The sequence below is a fragment of the Amphibalanus amphitrite genome, unplaced genomic scaffold (assembly GCF_019059575.1).
Source record: "Amphibalanus amphitrite isolate SeventyFive unplaced genomic scaffold, NRLGWU_Aamphi_draft 000478F_arrow, whole genome shotgun sequence".
Classification (NCBI taxonomy): domain Eukaryota; kingdom Metazoa; phylum Arthropoda; class Thecostraca; order Balanomorpha; family Balanidae; genus Amphibalanus; species Amphibalanus amphitrite.
Window position 1 is genome coordinate 167,744 of NW_024881972.1, and position 22,030 is coordinate 189,773.

General features: G+C 49.1%; 1 protein-coding gene across 18 annotated transcripts in view; it reads right to left on the reverse strand.

Annotated features, from left to right (window-relative positions):
* LOC122392267 (phospholipid-transporting ATPase ID-like) overlaps nt 1–22,030 on the reverse strand; it is a 76,816-nt gene that overhangs the window by 40,616 nt on the left and 14,170 nt on the right. For 6 of the 18 annotated variants that reach the window (XM_043386954.1, XM_043386952.1, XM_043386949.1 and 3 more), the window contains exons 2-4: nt 18,669–18,838; nt 5,723–5,781; nt 2,184–2,396 (exon numbers count right to left, since the gene is read on the reverse strand). In XM_043386954.1, the coding sequence (XP_043242889.1) occupies nt 2,184–2,396; nt 5,723–5,781; nt 18,669–18,705 (309 nt within the window). In that variant the 5' untranslated portion in view covers nt 18,706–18,838. Of the gene's footprint in view, nt 1–2,183; nt 2,397–5,722; nt 5,782–6,294; nt 6,961–11,342; nt 12,031–18,668; nt 18,839–22,030 lie in introns of those variants that run through there. The other 12 variants (XM_043386939.1, XM_043386938.1, XM_043386936.1 and 9 more) reach the window with 10 other exon arrangements.

A 22,030-nucleotide genomic window follows, 5' to 3' on the forward strand; every position in this document is an offset into this window, starting at 1 on the left:
ACAGGAAACTGGCCGCACCGTGAGACGCTAACGCACGTAGGTGTGTTACAGCTGCTGACTTCAGGAAAACGTGATCAGTCGATATGACTGTTTTGCACAAACCCGTTTTCAAGATCGAGACGCTTTTCAGCATTGCGGCGCCCACATGCACGCCCGAACGGAAATGCACATCGATTACAATTTAAGTTCACCTTCGCTTTTTAAAAAGAGTGGCCCGTGTCATAAAGTTGTCGATTTGCTTTCATAAAGTCTCGCGACTGGAAAAATTCCTAGAAGCGAGTCACGCTGACATTTCAGTGCGTCAGTGCACGACTCCAGACCGGTCTCCCTTCAGCCACGTGGACAGAATCACGCCGTCCACAAGTCCACCGCACGGACTGACCGATGACTCGCCATTCCGAGCGTCAAGAATCTCGGCGCATCGTATTCCAGACCACAGACTTACGAGAATGGCGTCAGTGAGAAATCCCGTATGCACATGCTATGCAGATGACTCGGTGACTAAAAAGACAGCATTTGACAATCTCAGCATTACCAGCATATCCCTCTGTTTGTGGTTCCGGTCAAATTGACCCCGCGGTCAGCCACAATGAGAGCTGGTCGGCTAGGTCAAGTGGACCGTCTAGCCCGGCCAGTGACGGGCACTTTCCACCCCACCTTGATAGCAAACGGCCGGAAAAACGACCGGGCGATAGTGTCGGGCCGCTCTCGAGAACACCGGCGAAGCGGATAAGGCCGACATACGGACCAGCGCTGCATGAAAATTGCCCGACAATCGCACAGAATTCGATCAGGAAACGATTCGGACACATATAAATGGCTCCCACGATCATACTGGCCTGCGATTGACCTTGAGGTGAGCCAATTAGACAAGCTTTTATAAGTACCATTGATGTCCTATCATTCATGCACCGTTTGAAATTGGCAGAGCGATGACAACAGAAATTGCTTTGGTCTATTGAGCTGCAATTGATGAGCGTGAAATAGCTGAACTGCGTAGTACTGAATACTGATATTACCTGCTACTTGTGAAGAAATGTCAGCAGACCATACATATAACCAAACTACAAAGGCAAACTGCTATAGCATTGCTCCTATAGACAACGCACAAAAAGGCTGAGAAAACCCGGCGGCAGCGTCCAGAATACTCCTGATATCGCGTGATCCCAGCGCAGCTCGATAACGACATCACTCGCTCAATCTCATATATCTGACCACGCACGCCGCGGGCTAGGTAAACGGCCCGCGCGCAGCTGTGCCAATATGCGAGGGCTATGGATGGGGTGGCCGGGGGATGAGCAGACGAGGATGTATTAGGACGGAGGGGCAGCGCGCCCCCTCGTCAATGAACATAGCAGATGGTGTCAGGTTGAGACAGAAACGTGCTCAGGAGGCTATGAGCGAGGGTAAAATCTAAAGGAAGGCATGTTCTGAACGTGTCAGAAATTACACAACGTAACAGCGTCGATTGCTCAACCATAAGCCAAACCTATGCCCGGAAAGGTTCCAGAGATCAGGTTCTGCGGGCAATGGCACGAATGACACTCAGACCGAGATAGAGGCAGCACTGTGACATTTTGTGGATCAGAGTAGCCAGGTCAGCAAGTCCTTTATTGCGACGTCAATTTGCTGATTTGACCACGGCTTTAGAAAGTGCTGTCGCTTCCATTTCTGGTAAGCAGACCGGCAACTATTTCGCAGAAAAGCGTCAACAACCTCCCCGCTCGTAGCGAGTGATGAATACCACTAGCAGTATTTCATTCTCCTCAGTTAGCGATACATCTTATGCCTACAGCGAAGCCCTTTTACAGCACTGCATTTCATGCTTCATCCGCGAAGTAAACAACTTTTTGTGAAAAACGACCAGTGTGAGAGAAAAATTGTGTAGAAAACGCCTAAAACTTGATTTGAAATAAATCATAACAATTACTCGGTTACCGTGACTTTTCACGCATCCGAATCCAGTAAGTCTAAATTACAAAGTCCATTCCTTATCCAGCTGACAGCTTCCTTGTCCCCAATCTTTCAATCAAGCATCATATGTCTATCAGAATGTATCCCTTTGTCTCGCTCTTTCTCTATGTAGTCTTCCACCCACTCGCACATTTACTCACTCTGTCATCAAGTCCCTCCTTCCTTCCCCAATTCCTCTCCCCTCTCTCACCAATCCCTCTCCTACTCACATAGTCATCGTAGGCGTCTTTGGCGGCGGTGACGCTCAGCACTCCCAGCAAGGGCAGCAGGGTGGTGATGGGCGTCAGAGAGCTGATGGGACCGATCAGCTGCAGCACCAGCAGGCACGCGAAGTAGAAGTTGGCCAGACGCTGGAACTGCTCGAACAGGTTCAGCGGCCAGAACGTCAGCACCGTGTACTTGTAGGTCTTGATGAAGTTGTTCTGTCGACAGGGGGAGAGAACAGACAAGCGTTGGGTCAGCGGGGCGGTTGACTTTCGGAGTTGTGAGAGATCCAAGAGTCAATGAAGATCATCATCAGTGACCCATCATCAGATGATGGGTTTGAAATAAGCATTGCTGGGGTCAATAAGAGCCATTCGATTACAGATGGGGGATATACGAATGAAACGGAAACTAACAACGTTGAGGACGAACACACTAGCACTGTTTGTTTAGCTACTGCTTCACGAAATTATGTCAATTGTATCACGATAAAGGTGGTCAGCTTGCCCCAACAATAACAGCATTGGTGGTGATTTGAATTCAAAGTCGTCCCGACTACAGTGATATCGACCCCTATTATCGATAATATTGGTCATAAGCTTCCCAATATAGCTAACAATGTCATAAATTCAGCTGTTTATCGCATTTGCCAATTCTCTGGCGCATTCGGTGTATAGCAAAAGCCGTATCGTAAAGGATTTATACCCGAATGCAATTGCCGTTAATGAGGCCAGTGGTTGCATCAGATCGTATTTTCTATGTATGCGTATTTAGTAGAATACATATATAATCTACGCTGAAAAATACTTCAAGAGGACTTTTCGATGCATATAAAATTAACCCGCGCCCCACTGGGGTCTGTGTATAACACGCCCTACTGGGGGGGGGGGGGGGGCTATTCATAGCCCCCCCTCCTAACTCCGAAACTACTGGGCCGATCGTCAAAATTCAAACGGCGTCTGATAGCCCCGGAAAAACTGTCGAGCGAAACCTAATTTCATTGACCTCGAGGTCACCGATGACGTCACAGGTCAGGTCAAAGTAAAAACTATTAGCATTTTGGCTTGTTCACATTTTGGGCTCTGGCCGCCGTCTTACAAGTCAGATCAGGCTCATTTTTGGTTTCCACACTCGTGAACAGATGCTCTAGATACCTTGAGGGTACCAAACTTGTACTTTGATTTTCAGGTCAGGGTCAGGTCATCACAGGTCACGGAAATATTATGTCATGCGTCGGTCACGTGACACATGTTTTATGGTCAATTTCGGCCATAGATTTCGAATTTGATGTCGTCTGTGTCATTCGAGGTCATTTTGAGTCGAATTTAGCTTAGGTCAGGTCACTTTCAGGTCAAAAAAGGTCAAATTTTAAAGTTAAAATTTTTCAACAAAAAAGGTGTCTATTGGATGCAGTTTGAGCTCAGGAACACGATGGTGCCATTTATATTGGTGTACGATGTCAAATACGTACTGAAAAATTGATTTGAAAAATTAATAATTGTGAATTTTTTGCAATAATGCGTATAACTTGGCCATTTTTGATGATATTTAGCTAAAACTTGCTAGAGTTAGTCATAATCATGCCTTCTGTCACATATATTCCGGTTTTTTCGAAAAGTCAAAAACTTTTTGAAAAAAAATATAAAAATATAAATTTTGAATATTATTATATAAAATTTTCGAAATGTTCAAAATTTTGAAAATCCGAGATAGCAGTTTGATAGCGCGGTCAATTCTAAGTCCTTTCATGCAAAGAAATTGGATCTAGCTTAAAAACTGAGCTCTTGGGAGCGATTGCCGTGGTTCAATGTTTTGCGTCGAAATCGGACGAACATGACGTCACTCTGACGTCATTTCCGGCCGACCTATAGTAGGTACGAAGTTCAAATTTTGACACAAGGTGTCAAATTGATGCAGCTTAAGGTACTGAAAGTTTGGCGTCGATCCATCAAGCAGTTTGAAAGTTATTGCAGAAAAACGGGAGGGGGGGCTATAAATAGCCCCCCCCCCCAGTGGGGCGCGGGTTAACGCCTGAAGGAACTCAACGCCGTGCGCAGTGACAGTCGCTATAAGACGCACGATCTACGGCATACTGACGAACCCAACTATCTACTCTTCAGCTAAATTCAAACCACGTTCCCATCCGGCACAGTAAACATATTTCTCCCTCTCGAGGAATCCACACCGACTCTCATCAAACACCACACGCGTCGAGAAACGCATCGGAATTCATAGACCTGTCCCCGGTAATTTGACCCTCGCTGACAGTTGGAAGACTATTCGGGGACGTCCGCCCGTAGTATCCGTGGTCCGTGTATTTTCAGAGTCGCAAACCCATGCCTGGCGAGTTTGCCGAGTCCACACTGACACGGTCGGTTTTCCGCCGGCCGTTTCCTCAGACGAGAGGCCACCTACGGCGAGGTCAGAGTGTTTGCTCGGCTCATTCTGTTCCGGACGCCGCCGCCGATAACACCTCCAATCGGCATCGGTTCCCAATCGTCGCGAGGCGGCCATTTTGTCGGAAATCCGCCAAGAAATCCTACCGCTAAAATATTGAGGGCCAGCGACACGTGAGTGACCAGTGGTCACGGACATAGCGGAAATCAGAAACGGACCGGCCGGCTGACCGACCATGGGACGGGGAGGGAGGTCCTGAACCACACCGATGGGACGGGAGGAAGGTCCAGGACTGGCCGGCAGACCACTGATGGGATGGGGACCGGAGAGAGGTCCTAGATCGGGTATTGAGGGGACCGATGGGATAGGAATGGGAAGATGATCCTAAAAAACAGTCAGCGGTCCGTCGATAGGATAAATACAAGAGGGAGGAAGATGAACCCTGGCCCAGTGCATTGGAGGCGAAGTACGTGTTTCAAACTAAGAGTCTGAAAAAGCTTTCACCTATTCGCTTTTGGCGAAATGAAAAGTAAAAACCTCCCATACCTACTCCTGTCACATCAGGCGTCGCCTAGTGAGGGCCTAATTGAATTAACCTTATCTGTTAGATTAAAAAGGCTTTGCCATGCGAACCGAAAACGAATTTTGCCTACCCACATGTAAGCGAAAAAAGAAGGGATGAGACAATTTTTGGCAACTTATGGTTGAAATATCCATACATCACTAACAAAGGCACAAATGAGCTGTTATGACAACTGCTGCTTGTGCGTGAGACGCGTTCCACCGAATAAATAATTCCATGGTTCCTGACACATCTAGCCGAAACGGATTCCCCGAACGCGAAACGCCAATGCCACCTAGCTTTTCGCAGCGACCCCTCGACCATAACGGGGTGCAGCAAAACGCATTAGCAGATCAGCCGTAACACAAATGTCACAGGGGTCAAGGCCCCCGCCACGGTGACCCCAGCAACGATTCTCTTTGGACGATCAATTGAACTATCGAATTCGAGACGGTCAAACAAGCATCTATTTGTTCGACGGTAAAGTCAGTAAGTGATATGTACCCCGTGTACATAATCCAATTTCCCGAAGCCTCACATATGAGAGAACGTTTTAATTGAAAATAGCTATTGTCCAATACTCACCGCATACTGAAACTGCGAGTTGTATTCCAGGTCATTGGCCCGTATCCGTCGCTCCGTTTCTGGAACACAGAGGGAACTACGTCAAGGAGGAAGACTACGTCAAGGGGCAATCGCAACTGTGTTATAATGCCGGCACATGCCACACGGCTGCTACAGACGTCAATTCAAACCCGCGGGCGTGATCTAGCACACATCAGCATTCAGCTATACCGGTCTCATACGACAGGATCAATGGTTTTATGAATACGAATGATGCAATGCTCAAACAAAGCGAGCCTGAGGCGTCACGTTTCTTAATCAAAATTCGAGAGCAGAGGGAATGGCATTTAAAGGAGCCCAATATTCTAGACATCGAGCAGTCACATAAACGAACTGCTAATAATGAAAATTACACCGGTTTGTAGCATTTTGTTGGTATTTCTCTGTTCTACTGGCGCTTTACGTAGCGTGAAAGTATCCCGTTAGAACAACAAAGCGCCGCGAGTGCCGTGCGCCCTTTCGCCTGCCACCTTCCTGTATAGCCACCAAACACGCCCGTTTCCGGCCCCATTCACAGAAGTGTGGTCTCTCACGGGCTGTCTGACGTTTGTTGCCGCGAGCCGGGCCTCGCACCAGCACTGACGGCAGCGGCGGCGGCATGGCGGGGGCGGGGGCGGGGGCGAGGACGGCCGTTCGTGCCACAGCCCGAAGCAGACTGATGCGGCGGGCGACAGTTGTGATGTTTCCGATTGATCCGACTGGATGGACGGCACCCTCACGCCATCGAAGGACGTAAAATATCGATAGCACGACACATCACGGTTCACCACGGCACGGCTCGCCACGGCACAGCACGGTTGATCGCGGCACGGCACGGCGGGGCGTGGCAAGGTACGGTACGCCTCAAAAGTTAGAGAGTGCGGACTTATGAACCTGCGAGAATGCGCAATCACTGAACCGAGTTTTGTTTTTGGTCGTCTTCGCACCAGAAAATGTTACGGTGCAGAAAGTTGGCTTGTTGACGGTGTGGTGGCGGCTGCGCCTGAACGCCTCTCAATGCACATTTAAATCAAAGCGGTCTTACAACTTTTGACGCTTATGAGTTAACGCGAAAGCTTCGCAACAAGCAGCATATTTTCACCCAGTGTCACGCAAATAGCTGCATTTCCATCAAAGTAACGAATAACGAGCCTTGCGAATAACAACTTAAGCGAGCCTTATCATAATGAGCCGGCGTGTTATCACTAATTCCGGTTTCTAAGAGGGTAAATTATGAGACATTTGGGAGTTAAACGTTCCAAGATTATCACGGGTCTTCTTGCGAAGGCTTTTCCGAACAACAAAATAACTATATAGTTATAGCATTGATATCTCTACGCACTTCAAATGTGAGTGCAACGCAACCGATTGAACTACATGCAGTTCATAGACATTGCTGTTTTTGTGTTTGTTCACTATGAAACAAATAATTCAGCAAAACCTGCATCACTCTTCCCCTACCAAACCGCCTGATAAACTGTACTTTAGCTAGCTATTTTCACGGATCTAAGAAATAAAGGCGGCAATAGCATAACACCCATCATGCTCCTCAATGCGCCTTTTCAGCCACTCGCCGTGAACAGCTATTTTGAGATTGGGCCTTGGACGTCCCAGTTTCCACAAATAAGTTCTTCAGCAACAGAAGCGAGTTAAATTATTTATCCAGCTCTCAGAGGCAGTTACAAATTGTCGACTGGCTGTGCCGAGAACTACTTTGGAGTCTGTGGGCGAATACGTTTCGACCTACCTCAAGGCAGTCACACATCTTCGTATTACATTGCTTTCTTAGTTTCTTCCAAAGTAGCGCTGGATAAACTATACGATTCCCATTCGGTCAACCTAGGAATAATAGCCAAACTGAAATTGATCGGCTGGACAGTTTCGTGATATTAATGCTTTGCTATGAATGCAATGCCATATTATTCCGATGCACCTTGCACTTCGATAATCATTCACAATGGATATCCTCTTTGAAAATATGGCGTTCAGACACCTAAAGAACGTCAGACCTAATGAAATTACCTACATGCAAAACGCACGCACTGACAATCACTGCATCAAACACGTAAGAACCAGGAAGTGTGAACAAGGGTACGAGCAAGGGTAAGAGTTCAAAACTACAATAAGTTTAAGAAGAGTTAATAAACAAGTTATTAGTGAATAAACATGCATGTTATAAGCAACAAACAAAACCAAAACAAATGGAGACCACCACACCGGGACAGGTGACGACAAATCCTACTGGTTTTCCAGCGTCGCACATAATGACGGAAGCCATAATGCCTCGCCAAAGGTTTAGCTTTTGCGGATACAATTCCTAGCAGGATGTCACTGATCCTGTCAGAGTAGTGAGATGAACAGAGCCGTCCTAGAAGCAATAACCGCAGCTGTAGGTGCGGAATGACATATATATTTTATTAGCTGTTCTTGGAGACGACAGTCAGTACAAATAGGGACAAATGGAGTCAATTCGCGTTCAAAGAGTGAGAAAAACAAAACATTTCAGTGTAGATGACATGTGAACATTGCTATTTCTGAAACAAATCATGACGTTTTTGAGGAGTCATGGGGAGCTGTGGTTGAATCATGTACAATCAAATTATTTCTTTTTTTCAATGTTTTCCTAAACTCTAGGTACATTGGTAGATAGGTACTTCTATACAGCTATCAATGTTATCGCGATGGACTTGAGCACAAGGACGTTAACGATTTGTTAACAAAGACTAAAGCAATTGTACCAAATATGAGAAATGATAGTGCAGCGAGAACAATTAATATAACAGCATAGATAACATGAATCTGGATTGGACACGAAATCATCCTGATGCAGAATGGGGCCGAAATTTTCGGAATGGGGAATAGACTATTTTTCTGTCAAAACAAGTCAAACAAAACAAGTTCAAGTGCCGTTTGGGCTGCCGCTTGAATGGCAATACCTTTGCTCCGACGTTTTGATGTTTTTTTGCTCATATTTCTTTAGAAATAAATAAAAACGGGTTTTATTAGAACCGTATATTGCAACATTGACAAGTGGTTCATTAGCTATGCAGTGGTTACAAGACGCCACAACGAGTGGAGATAGGGCGAAATACGCAGACAACATAAAACATTAATGGCAAATGAGCATGTTCGCCTCACGCCTGAAAGGGTACGCTCGCCGTTTTCCGCCCCCTCCAAACTGTGACACGTCGAGTACGTGCATATAGTAGCGCCGAGCAACGCAGGTGGACTTGAATCCTCCCGACAGCCGGGTGCCGCTCAACAGTGGCGGTCGTTGCAGTGCTCGCACTCCGCCATTGACCGGTTCGGAGCCGGTGGACATCCACCGCAGGAACCGTCCTGTCGCTGTCAGTGATAGCTGGTGATAGCAGTGATCCCATCAGCTGTCTGTGCCTTCCGGCCAGCCATGCCTGGATGGTGCGGGCCCTCGTGTGCGGCTGCGTCTCCGTGGGCCGTCTAGAGGTCCACCGGGACTCGATTCTGGTCGACATCGCTCGTTTTCCTGGCAATGACATCGACTCTCACATCGCACTCCAGGCCGCAGCGCGAGGACACCCATGCTGAGGTGGCCGGCTGACAGTCCTCGGAGAATCCTTCAGCTCAGCAGGGGGCTCTGGACGGCTGATCTGTAGCGGAGAGAGGCGGCGAAGGCGGATTGGGAGTCGCTTAGGCAGAAGGCTGTTTAGAGAACAGTTGTCTTTGGTTCATGCTACATGTCGAAGGAGCAATGAACAGGATAGTCTGTTTTTCGTCCTTGGGCTTCCTACCTTACCACCATACAGGCGTCCCAGCCGCCCTAGCCACTCCACGAAGCTGTTCGCTTCGGGTCCTCTGAAATCACATCTACGGTTGAATCTAGTCAATCGTATAAACAATCCTCTTTCTCGATACCACTGGGCAGTGGGCGGGCAACTGAGCAGCCGACCAGCCAGTAGTGGGTGACGGTCTTCCCTCGTCCGAGTCCTCGCACTCTGGGCACGCGTCGTCTTCCTACAGCTCGATGCAGTGATTGTAAGCTCCTAGCAGCGTCCAGTAGCCGTTGGAAAGTCTAGCAGCTCCGACGTTCTTCTGGCGTAGAGGGCAAGAAGTTCACCCGGCGTGAGCCATTTTAGAGTAGTTAACGGGTCTTCTGTAGAGCCGTTTATACCAGTGCCTATGAGCGTGCGCCTGAGTCTGTATCTCGCCGACCGCAAAGCGCAAAAGCCTAACTCTGTACATGGCTCACTCTGGCGCTCGCTCGTTTGTTGCCCCAAAAGGCGTCTTGGTGTTACTATGGTTCCAGGAACCCTGTAGCTGTATCGGTGAACTTGCAGTGCTGACGACCCATGGTGCCTCGGCTCGCTGATTAGTACTGTATCCAATTTACGGCGCCAAAATTTCATCAGTTTTCTTGAAATTGTTAACTTTCGTTTCAAAGCATAGTTACTAGGTACCAAAGTAAGTCTTCCTCAAATTGACGGCCTCAGCTGGGCACCATAGAGGTGGACGCTTGGCTACGATTATGTGAGCATTAGGCATTTTTGTGTGACTGTGGCCTTTCCGAAGAGACGAGATTTTCAGCATTACAAGGCCGAGGGCACTGCAGCTCCTCTCTTGAACGAGAAGAGGGCAAAAAACATTTGAAGTCCGTCTATGCAACTTGGCTGCCCCGGAATGCTCCTGGTTGAGGTCTCGATCCTGTGTGGTAGAGTTTTCATTGGAATGGAGTCTTTTTTTGTCAGAAAAAAAAACGCGCTTGTCGCTTGTTGTTCGTCTTCTCCGCAGTAGCGCTTCTTATTCCTTGCTTTGCTGTTTGAATGGCTCTCCAGTCATCATTCCTTTACCGTGTTTCCTTTTGTAATGTAAGCCATAAGCTAAAAAGCGTGAAATTGTAAACGAAGCGCATATGCCTAAGTATCAATCACTTGAATTGATTGGAAAATATGTTGAATCGATTATGATCACAAAATAAAAGTAAACCACAAATACTTGTGCTCTGATTACTTTGCGAAATAATACGGTTTGAATTGAAATGTTTAAATAATGCATCGTCCAATGCAAGTTATGGTAAATTTTAGCAGATCGATCGCGCGGAAAACAAACAAAGGATCCTACTGATAAATTTTCGGCCCCATTCTGTATTTATCGGATTTCGTGTCCAATCCAGATTCATGTTATCTATGATAACAGTAAAAAAGCACGCAATCTTGTCATTCTCATAACAAAGGGGCGTGCCGTGCGGTGACTAAGCCCGAGGGGACGACCGTCACCCCCTCCCCGCCCGCTGGGCGCAGCCAACCAAACGCCGGCACAGACAACCTTGGCCACAGGGCGGACGGCTGGGAGCGTTGGAGCGACCCCCACCCATGCCTCCCCACCCCTCCTGCACGGCGCGGCGGCCGGAGCCATGGACGACCACGCCCCCCACGAGGCGGGCCGGGCCCCGCCGGGTCGGGGCGGCTGCACTGGTCCGCGCGGATGGCGCAAACGTTGGCCCCGAGACATAGAGAGGACCGGCTGGGTGAATAGGAGGCACCGTGACCGAGGTCAGGCGTGGAGACACTGAATACCGCCGCGCTGACGAGTCGAGCCGGCAAGTGAGCGGTGACGAGCGCCCGCCTACCTGGTGGGGGCGGCTCCTTGAGGCGGAACACCCGCCGCGCGCCGGCCAGGAGCCGCTCCTTGGCCGTAGCCGGCTGGCGAGTCAGCACCTCGGCGACCTCGGGGTCCTCCGAGCCGCGACGACACATCTCGATGGTCTCTCCGTTCCCCTCGGCGGGGGACGACTGGCCGCTCGCTGGCGAGCCAGACGTCTCCATGTCGTCTCCATCGTCCGCGGCAGCGGTGCCGGCGGCCATGACGACTGGGTGCTAATCGGCACAGCACACAGACACACGGCCACCACACGGCCACTCACTGGACCCGCCTCCGCCGCGCTGAGAGACCGCGCTATCCACAGCTACATCCGCCGCCCGGCGCCGCCCGCCGCCCCCGGGCAGCCTGTTGGCGGTCACTGGCCCTGCCGCGGCCGCCGGCGCGGTCGGCCGGCCGGCTCTTGGCGTCACTGAACACACACTGCTATCTGCGCCCGCCACGGCCCTCCTCCATCGCCGGCCGGCGATCGACAGACGAGCACGCCGCTCGCACGGCGCCGCCGACGCGCTGCACTGCTCTCGTCTCGGGCGCGCTGCTCTGGTCTGGCCCGCGCCGCTGCCGCGTCGAGCACCGACTGGCCGTCTGGCAGCTGCGTGCCACGCGGCCGTGCCGGTCGGCCGGCCCAAACCAAGCCAGGTGACGACCGGAGCCCAGGTGAGTTGAAAAACGGTCGCCACGGCGCGGGTTGGGGACGACGGTGAAAACAGGGCGCCTGGGGCGATTTGATCAAGGTTCGTGAAATTCACACGTGACGTTTAGCATGTAGAACGCCCACAGAGGGGGAGAAGTTCCAAATGTCACGTGACTATTATGCCCTCCGGCGCCCTGTTTTCACCGGCGTCCCGGGTTGGGCTGGCTGGGACTACAGGCGATACCTGGGTCGGCCGCCAGGCGGCGGTAGACGCCGGACGGAACCGGCCGGCCAGACGGTTCTGTCGCGATTCAGCACGGCTGGCTGGCACTGATACCGGTCTTCCGGAACGGCGCGGGGAGGGGAGGAAAGGGGCCGGACCGGAACGAAACCCTCACACCGCCTCCTGACGAACTACAGACTGAACACAGACTGGCACCGGTGGGCTACCACCGCCGGCACCGCCCGTCTCACGTCGACTCCAAGGGGCGACGCGTCGACGACACGCCGTATTGACCAGCGCCGTTCTGGACAGCCGTGCAACAGCAGCTTAACGGTTCAGAGGCTCAGTAGCGCACCACTGGCGCTTCGTGTAAGAACGGATCAGTAGCCGAGGGGCGGAGCCAAACAACGCTCCCTAGGCACAACAGGCGGCGATGTGATAAGGTCATGCAGTTCTCGTAAAAAAAGCTGAATCGGTTGGGACTGTACTACGTTTAGAACAGCCCATACTCCATGGGTTTACATCCACAAAATGTGCATAGGGAACTGGGAAACAATTTCTTTTAATACGAAAAAGTCACAACCGGGTAAAAATTCAGCTCAGGTAATAAAGGTAGGTAAGTAGGATCCTTCTTATTCAGCCTAGTAAAACCTGCTCTATATATAAAACATTATATCATGTCCCTAGGATCTATCACCAGGCAAAATGTCGCAAGCTCTTTTTTCCAGAAACTTGTCCAGCCAAGTAAGGAGGACGCATTATTGCCAGAGAGCAGTTCCAAGGTACTGGCAAATACGTGAATATACACAGCCGCTCGGGTACACAGAACAGCTAAACGGAAAGCGCCCCTTTACTGTGTTACAGATGTTCTATAGGATAGTGGAGATTTCTCATAATGACTACTCATACCCATTGCTCACATAGATCCAGCTTCATGTACACTATTACAAATCGCAAATGCAAAATTGTTCTGCTGTTCTTACCGCGTGTTCACAGCGTGTTTTAGGACGCGCGTAATAGCATATGTTATGCTATCTCCGTGAAGCAGAGCGAACTTTGAGCGAAAACACAAGCCTGTTGCATTTGTCGAGCCCGCCGAGAAACAGTCTCACGAATGGTCGTCTCATTCCACACACACACACACATCCATGTTCGACAACAGAGCGACGCGGCGCTCAGTCGCCAGATGAGATTACGGCTACGGTATGTAGCCAAATACGCTGTTCGCTAACAAACCAACACACTGGAAGGACGAGGCTCAAATAAGCGCTAATTCGGAAGGAATGCAAGACGTTTATGCCAGGGTCCATGAGGGTGTTTTGTACGTACATACAAAAAGACCTTGCCTTCATTTGAGCCTTTGCGGTAATAGTTAGTAAACCACTTCCTTCCCAATAAGGATGGTTGCTGGTAAGCCTTGCATACGCCTCAAGGGCTGATGCATTACGTTTGCTGTCATGACTTGAGACCGACGCCAAAGCTTTTGCCAACACGGCCCACGCTTGACTCCCGAATATACCGAGTAAGGACCGAACCGTGTTCTTCAGTCGAGGAGTCACTCACGGTACCGCAGTCAACCATATAAATGCACCGACGGGTTAAATACGGGCTTATACGGACTAAGCTGGCAGGCAGGAACATGAGTCATGGCTATGGTGTCCTAGAAATGCACTTCTAGTTCTTTGGGACATGTCAGTAGACTCTTTAGTGCCCTGAGTAGAACATACCAGAATTACAGTAAACATCTCTAACCGTTCATGCTGACTTGATCCGAAACGTTTTCATGCTTGAAGAGTGATGGCATATGCAGCTAAATATTTGCCTTTTTGGGTAAGTAACTGCACATGCATAGCATTCCTATGAAAGGTCAGTAACAACGAGACGATTACGACACAAGTTTCGTTTAAACGTACGTTTCTGCTCACGCTGTTCTCACATCACTGGACGTGGAACCATCCCGTTCTCTATCGTAAAAACAAGCGGCAGCAGCCGGTGAAAACATTCACTGAGAATGTCAACAAGCGGGTAGCAGGGCCATGTGGAGGGAAAGTAAAAGTGAGAGAAAGTGATGTGACTCTTGTGTCAAGGTCACTAAGACTGGACCCGGCGCCCCGTCGTGTTGACAGTGGAGAAAGATATCATAATTAAATCGGAATTACCAAGCGCGCAATGATTATCATGAATGATAGTGCGCGTAGTGCGCCACATGCATGTGATGTTTCTGGTTGTGACGGAGGATACTGGTACACCAAATCGGAAAACTGCTGTTCAATGGGGCGGAATCGATAGGCAAAAGGACAAAGTAGAGGGTATGTAGTAGCACTAGCGATCCATCCATTCATTCTTCCCGTTAACTACTGACAGTGATGTGGTTACAATGAGGATGCAGAGCTACCGTATATGAGAAACCCAATTGAGCGAAAAATTGGCGATGCAATCTTGGCAAATATGTCAGCAGACTGCCCACTTCGCTCGCTCAAATCAGGCCAGAACAGCCCATTCAGAAAGACAGCAACTCGCCAAGCCACAACCAGTTCTACCAAAGCATCTAAATCACATCAGCATCCCATCCTGCTGGTTGGATCACTCTGATGGTGCTCTTTAGAATGAAAACCGACAGGCTAAAAGCCAATAAAACATGCTTCAAACCAGCATGAAAGAACGCAATGTTGCGGAAGCACCACAAGTATAGAATCAGAGTTTATCATCAATCGGCTGGACAGTATCGAATCCCACCAACGCGAACAAGATACACTTCCATAGTCTTCCACCTGAAGACACCACAGACACCACTCAATCAATTGGCCATAGGCCGCCGTTCCGCCCGGAGGCTCAGTCTCCCCCGGGACGGCGGACGTCGTCCCACACGCTACCACCGTCATGGCGACAATCAATATAGCCCTGGACGTTCATTATTGGGCCGAGGTCGGGAGCCGGAAGGTCGGGAGACGGCAAGGCTCTGTCCCACCACGCTCTCCTTCAGACAGGGCCGGTCAGAAGACTCCTGCTCTCCAGTCGCACCAGGGCCGCGGAAGTAAGTGTCTCCTTAGGAGTCACGCTGACTCTTATGTCCTACCAGAGCCGGGACCGGTAGGGAGACAGGAAACTATTCCGTCCCAACAGGGACGCGGCCCATCTGTCCCCACCACGGGATAGGCATTGGAGATGCTGCCTCGGGGCCACTCGATCTGTCTCCATCAGAGACGGCAACAGGTGGACCGGCGGCGGCGGCGACGGCGGTCGAGGCCTCTCCGAATAGAGTACGTCACCGGTCGGAGACGATACATGAGGTGCACTGGTCCTTGGAAGCGACACGGGAGTTCACTGGCTGATGGAGGCGACACTGCAATACCTACATCCGTCAGAGACGGTACGTGTGGTCCATCGAGCGTCAGAGCTGATGCAAGGACTAGCTATGTGCATTGCGGATAACTGGGAAACCGATACCAAACCAAATACTAACAAAAGCCATGGGAAAGTGCCAAATACCGAGCCACACGCGGTCACATTCACAAGCGAGATTCCTATGTATCTCTCACACAATTGCAAGCGCCGACTGGCATCAGAAAGAGTCTTCCGCAATGTTCGGAGTTGTCAATTAGTTGGTATGCAGTGGAGCTCGACCCACTTGATCGAGAAGAATAAAAAGCGGAAAAACTATGCTGAAAAGTAACTTTCCTGTCATACCGTCAATTGCAAGATGAAAGCTCACAACCAGATTATCCAGCCCAGTACCAATTACAAAAGGCACGATCTCATGGGACTGAATTTCCCTAAACTGCGTGGTGGTTCATCAGCGTATCAATTCGGTATTTTTAATCACCTATTTATTACTAATGTATATCAAATGATGATTGAAATTGGCGGCCGGCTCTGATGTTCATGTGTGACGGACTGGTGACGAGGAACAGGCGTTATCTGATGACGGATGCCTTCCTTAGGGGAAGTTGGGGGAACGCCGAATACTTTTTTTCTGACGCTCGTAGCACGCAAGGTAGACAACATAAGCTATTCTTGTTGGCGTCATTCGAGAGGCCAGTCTTTTGCCTTTCAAACATACCAGGCGCATTTGATGAATTCGCATACCGTTAAGCGCACAAACTAAAAATATCAAAGAAGTGACTTTTTCGGCGTTGCCCCGGACTGCGGGGAAAGCCGAAAATGGGAGAAATGATCTACGGGGAATGCCGACATTGATGTTTTGCCACTTTATCTCAAACTTTATCCAGAATTTATCAAAGCTGACACGCGTTTTAAGAGCTTGAGGACGCTTGGTGCACACTGGAAGTTATAATTGTGTGATATAATAAGAAAATGGCAGGTAAATAATTCCTTATAGGTAACAGACCGTTGTGTCGGTTGAAAGTGTAATTTGTGTGACTAAAAATTCGCGTTGCTATTCTACAGCAGTAAAGTCCACGTAGCGTGCTTTAGCGTGCGTAATTGCACGTTTTCGGCATTACCCCAGCCAGCCATACTTTCATTTGCAGGCCCATAACTTTTCAACGTGCCGTATAAATTTCAAATAGGCAGCACACTTATGCAAAGACATGCTGAAGATTACTTGACCGAATTGGCCAGACAAACGGTAGCATAATGAGTAAGAAATGCAGCTTCAAAGGCGCATGTAGTACAAGGAACGCGTACCTTGAAAACGCTCTAGGCGCCCTCACAGCCGAAGTATTCCGAATGACGACTCGTAACAAACATGCGATAATTGTAGTCACTTAAAGGAAACAGTCCACTTTCCTGAAATCAGTATTTTGCTATTGATTTATGATTTTTTATGCTCAAAATAATCATGAAATAAAATAAAACCTTTTTGTAAAAACAATTATTTTCTTTATTTTAATATAGGGCGAACTATATTCTATGTAAAATAATGTTTCACGCGGAAGCTTATTACGCATTGACCAATCATATTGCGTAGCTCAAACCTACGAATACTGCATTGGCTGTAAGCAGCACGCTGATTGGCTGACGATGACGTGGCTGCATTCCTGTGCAAGGCACGCATTCCTCTACAAGGCACTCTTTTCGGAACGAGAAATGGAATTTCTTCGTCTAGGGTGATCGTTGAGCCGTAAAAGCTCCTGATTTGTGCTAGTCTCAGCTCAAGCTACGAAACTGCTATTCCAGCTCAAAACCCCATGTTAAAAGTGAACTATTTCCTTTAAGCTTCAGAGCACCACTGACAGGTGGCATCCATGTCTTACGGTTTTCGAAATATCTCGAATTTCGGCTTTGCCGCAACTCCGGCATTGCCCCAACTTCCCCTATTGATGAGCTGAGAGTGACTGCTGACGGCTGGCTGCAGACAGCGATGACGCTGTGCAGTGTTTACAAAAACTGTCGATGGGAGGGAGTTTGCAGGCAGCTCATGTCGGGAGTATGTAGTGACGTCCCAGATGCTGCTAATGCCGGGGGATGAGATGTTTGAACAAGGATCGGGTTGGCAGCATCTGGTCGGGTCATCTGCGGGCGTCTGTGGCATTGACAGCTTTACATTTCATGGAGGAAGAATGATATGCACGAAATAGTTATAAACACTCGCAGTAGTGCTGAAAATCTCAGTTTTTAAAATGTTAACAAAGTTGGTATTTGATGTTATTTATACGCGTTTTTTACGGTGGTCCTCGGAAATCCAATTTCAACCACCTCTCAAGTAGCGCGTAGTGGCTTACGAGCAGCCTGTAAAAAGACACCTGACAAACGTGTTCACTGCCGATTCGCTCCTGATAAAATTAGCACATGTGCTGATAATTACCCAAGTGTGCTGTGCCGCTAGCCACCTTCAGTGTGAACGCTGCCTTACACTCCTTACTAGTTACCACCCACCTGTCAGGGCCGTGGACCGTCGCCTGCCTCCCGCGGCACACAGGTACGGTCCGCTAAAGGTCAGGTCATACACACATACACACAGCCTCTGATTAGGGTCGGCCCGTGTGGATCAATCCCCGTGTGATGCCGATGAGGACCACGCTTTATGACGCTGCAACAGCGGCCCTACCACAGGCCAGCCGGATCAATCCGGTCCAATCAGGCTAAGGGCCATTCATAGTCGAAATATCCCGATCAGCCAATGTTTGGAGCGACCACAGCATCTGATTGTGGTCTGCCGAAGCCTCGGGCTCCAGCCTCCACTTATACTGGTAGAAGTAAGGGATGCATTGCCATGTAGTGGTTTCCGTTTGTAGAGTAACGCCTAGGGCGTCGCATACCGTCCCAGCAATAGGCAAGTACAAAAATACTTGTCATTTCTCGTTAGATACAATTAGACACGAACCAGGTAGAGCTGATGTCACACAAGCCATTTGAAACGTTTCTGAGAAATGAGCTTCGACGAGGAAAAAAACACCGAACATATTGCTACTTCGGGAGAGGCGTTAGCCTACCACACAGACTCTTAGAACTAAGATTACATCGTTTCGGGTACTCACCGGCCACGGCCGTTTTGGACCTGGCGCCGAACACCATGGCGTCAGGGCGGGGGCGGCGGCGGGGGCGGCGGCGGCGACCGGATCAGCTGACTGCGCCTGGCGGGCCGCGCATCGCCGCTGGACCGGTCATGGTGCCGCGACCGCCGGCCACCGCTCGGTTGGGCCTCCACCTGCCAGAGACAGAGAGGTCGGGCAGTGAGACACCGAGGGAACAATGGACAAAACTCACTTAACAGTGAAGCTGACTCTACCTTGAACTGGCGCAGACGATCATGCACAGGCAATGTTTGCAGTTCGGTCGATACCTTTAAAATCAAGAAAGACGCATGGCTATGATGATAAGCAAAGATAATCGTCCAGCAGAGCGGGATAAGTAAAGCAGACATGAGACAGGGGTGAAACTGGCGACTGAAAATCCCAAGATAATACGACCTATGCATTCTATATCCACTTCAGCTCACTTCAGGTACCTAAACGACAGTCGACTGACCGGACTATAAATAGGCTCCAAAACACGACTTGTTCTCTGTCGGTCGAGCCGGAGCTATCCAACAGCACCACGACCTCAACACCCTCGGCCGGACACCTATCGCCACCAACTGCCGCCGGCCCGACACCAGCCCGCTGACAATGACAACTGTCCGCAGCTGGTGCCTAGAGCCCGGCGAACGGGTACAGACACCTGTGCTGGCGCGTCATACCACCGGCCATTGACGGTCACACGGTGGTGAGCGATGACGCACTGACGCACACAATGGGTGTGTAATGTGCAGTGTGTACCGCGCCCATGGCGATGCTTCAAATGACGAGGTGAAAAGGGTAGCTGTGTGTACTGTGGAATTATCATTGTCGAGCTATGTAAGCATAATAAGTGTTCTTTGGAGAAATATAAACAGATCGATTAACGTTTCCAATGCACTTCTACTGCCAGTGACTGGTAATACAACAATATTGAAAAGACGCCTAAATGAATGACCTTTCGTATTGACCTTGTTAATGGCTAAAAATACATTTTGTTTACAGTCGCAAGTACCAGTTGGGAGATAATGCAAAGCGGGGCAGCATACTCAGTCGTAAGAAAACAAAATGGTCAACTCCAATTGATTTGGAGGGCAAATGAGGACAACTTCGTCACTACCCTAAGAATGCGGTCATACAAAAGTGGGAGATCACAGTGTGGTCGTTATTCACCTCAACGCCGTTACTCAGCTCCTAAGATCGATGCTTTCGGCCATTCACTTGTTATCGCACGCCATGTAATAAAAATAAAAGCCCTGCCAAAGGCGGACACAAAGCAGACAAAGACAAGAGCCGGCGAAACATAAAGCTCAAACGACGTAAAAATTGGACGATACAAAAATGCACTTCAATAACGGCCTCCATGTCGCTCAGCCAACTAAACGAGCACATTCGAATTATTTTGCTAATCAATAAGCAAAGCAGCCAGGAATAAAAGTAAATACCCGCGCCGACCAGGTAAGCATACCTGCACACTTAGGATATGGCGGTTTTGGCCGGATAAAACTACCGGTATGGTGATATCAACCATCTTGTAATGTTTGTCCAAGGCAATACATTTCCGTCCGCTAATTTATATCTTCACGCAGCTGATTTGCGACCTAATTAGTCTGAGACTAGAGCGGGATGAATTTATTGGCTGGTCATCAGCATTTATCTGCCGAAAAGCTTAAAAAGAAAATGGAAACTCTCCTAGACTTTTTGGATTGAAACGATCCACTTCAATTCACGCTCATTCGCACGAGCCGGCTGTCGGGACACTAGTCAAGAAATTCAAATAGGCGCAATTTTTTAACAGATATACATATTATATGTGTTGACGTAACGTATTATTTAAATTTATGAAACACATTAGTTCCTTCATTCAAAGAACTTCCACCCCCATCTACGTATAGGAACTTACCATTCCATGATACTATATGGTCCTAATAAAAAAATCCAATCCAACAAACCCAAAAACGGACCATAAATCTAAGCACCAGTAAACACAAAGTCGGTCCATAAACAGCCAGAACAGCAAAGCACGGCGCCGGTCGTGCCCATACCGCCAGTGCTGAACCTCAGGCGAGGTGACCGGGCCGTGACCTATCGTGACCCCCTGATTAATGGACGCACAGGAGGCGAGCCGGGCCGGCACGACCAGCGCCTGCACAGTGGCCACTCGTGGTGATATGACACGCGCACGGTCCGTAAAGGAGGGCGGAGGAGAGTGGTATGGGCAGGAGCTACACCGTCCGTACCGAGGTGTGAATTGTGTAACCAATCAGCAGTGGCACGACTTGTGATGGAAGCAATGCAGATGATGCTGAATATCGCCGCTAATCTTGATTAGAAGTGATAATTGATATATGTGTGACGACCTAATGTAGGTAGATGTATGCGAGTCCACTTATTTATTCCGAATCATATAAAAATTTGCATAATAAAATATTGCAAAGTTCAAAGGATCATAGGAAAAAAGCTGCAAGTTTAGGTATATTACATTTTTTGATGTTGCAACTTGCTTTCATAGCCTCAACGAAACCAAGCGATTGATCAGATTTAGTTTGATTGCTATCAAAAGCAGAGTGATTGAATTTCAGCAGCAATTGAAAACTAAATGAATAATAGCCCCTCTATCCAGCTGCTCGCAGCCCGCCAGCAGCAACTGTAACTGTATCATCCGGCTCCTCAGTGGCAGGCACAGTAGTCCGACAGCCTTCGCAGGTCAATTGTTGTCGGCGCCAGCACAACGAAGACAAACGAGCTCGGGCTTATGGGTCCGTCGAGAGCTACACGACAGAGCCCCGGGAACATGTGTAGGCGGAGTGGGCGCCGACCTCCACCCCGCGGGTCTCCGGCTCGGCGGCTGGCCACCAGCCAATGTCAACACACAAAAGGTGAGGGAGGGCGCTTCCCGTTCACAGGGCCGGCCGGCGACCCTGGGAGGGAGACGCCAGATACCATGAGACGGACTGTAAACAGAGGTGGCATGCTAATGTACGGGAAAAGGTACAGGGATGGTTGTGTGAAGCGCCAGAGGAATATGTGCAGCCAAAAACAATGGTCATGATTATGAAGCTAAAATCGGCTACGGCTACTAAGAAATAAAGCCTGCTTCAAGGAATGCAGCGAGCATGAAAAATATATGCGGAACCTCACTTCATCGCGACTGACGGAAAACAAAATAACTGAAAAGCAATTAACGAAATAAAACTATATCGTTATCTGAAGCCATTTGGAGGCTACTGCCTAACAGAACGCCAGCTGCTTTTCCGGTGATCTGTTCCAAATTTCCGGCTTATTTCATCAATTATCCTAGTCTCCACGATAACCCGAGTCATAGACTTCTCTAAATAGGTACA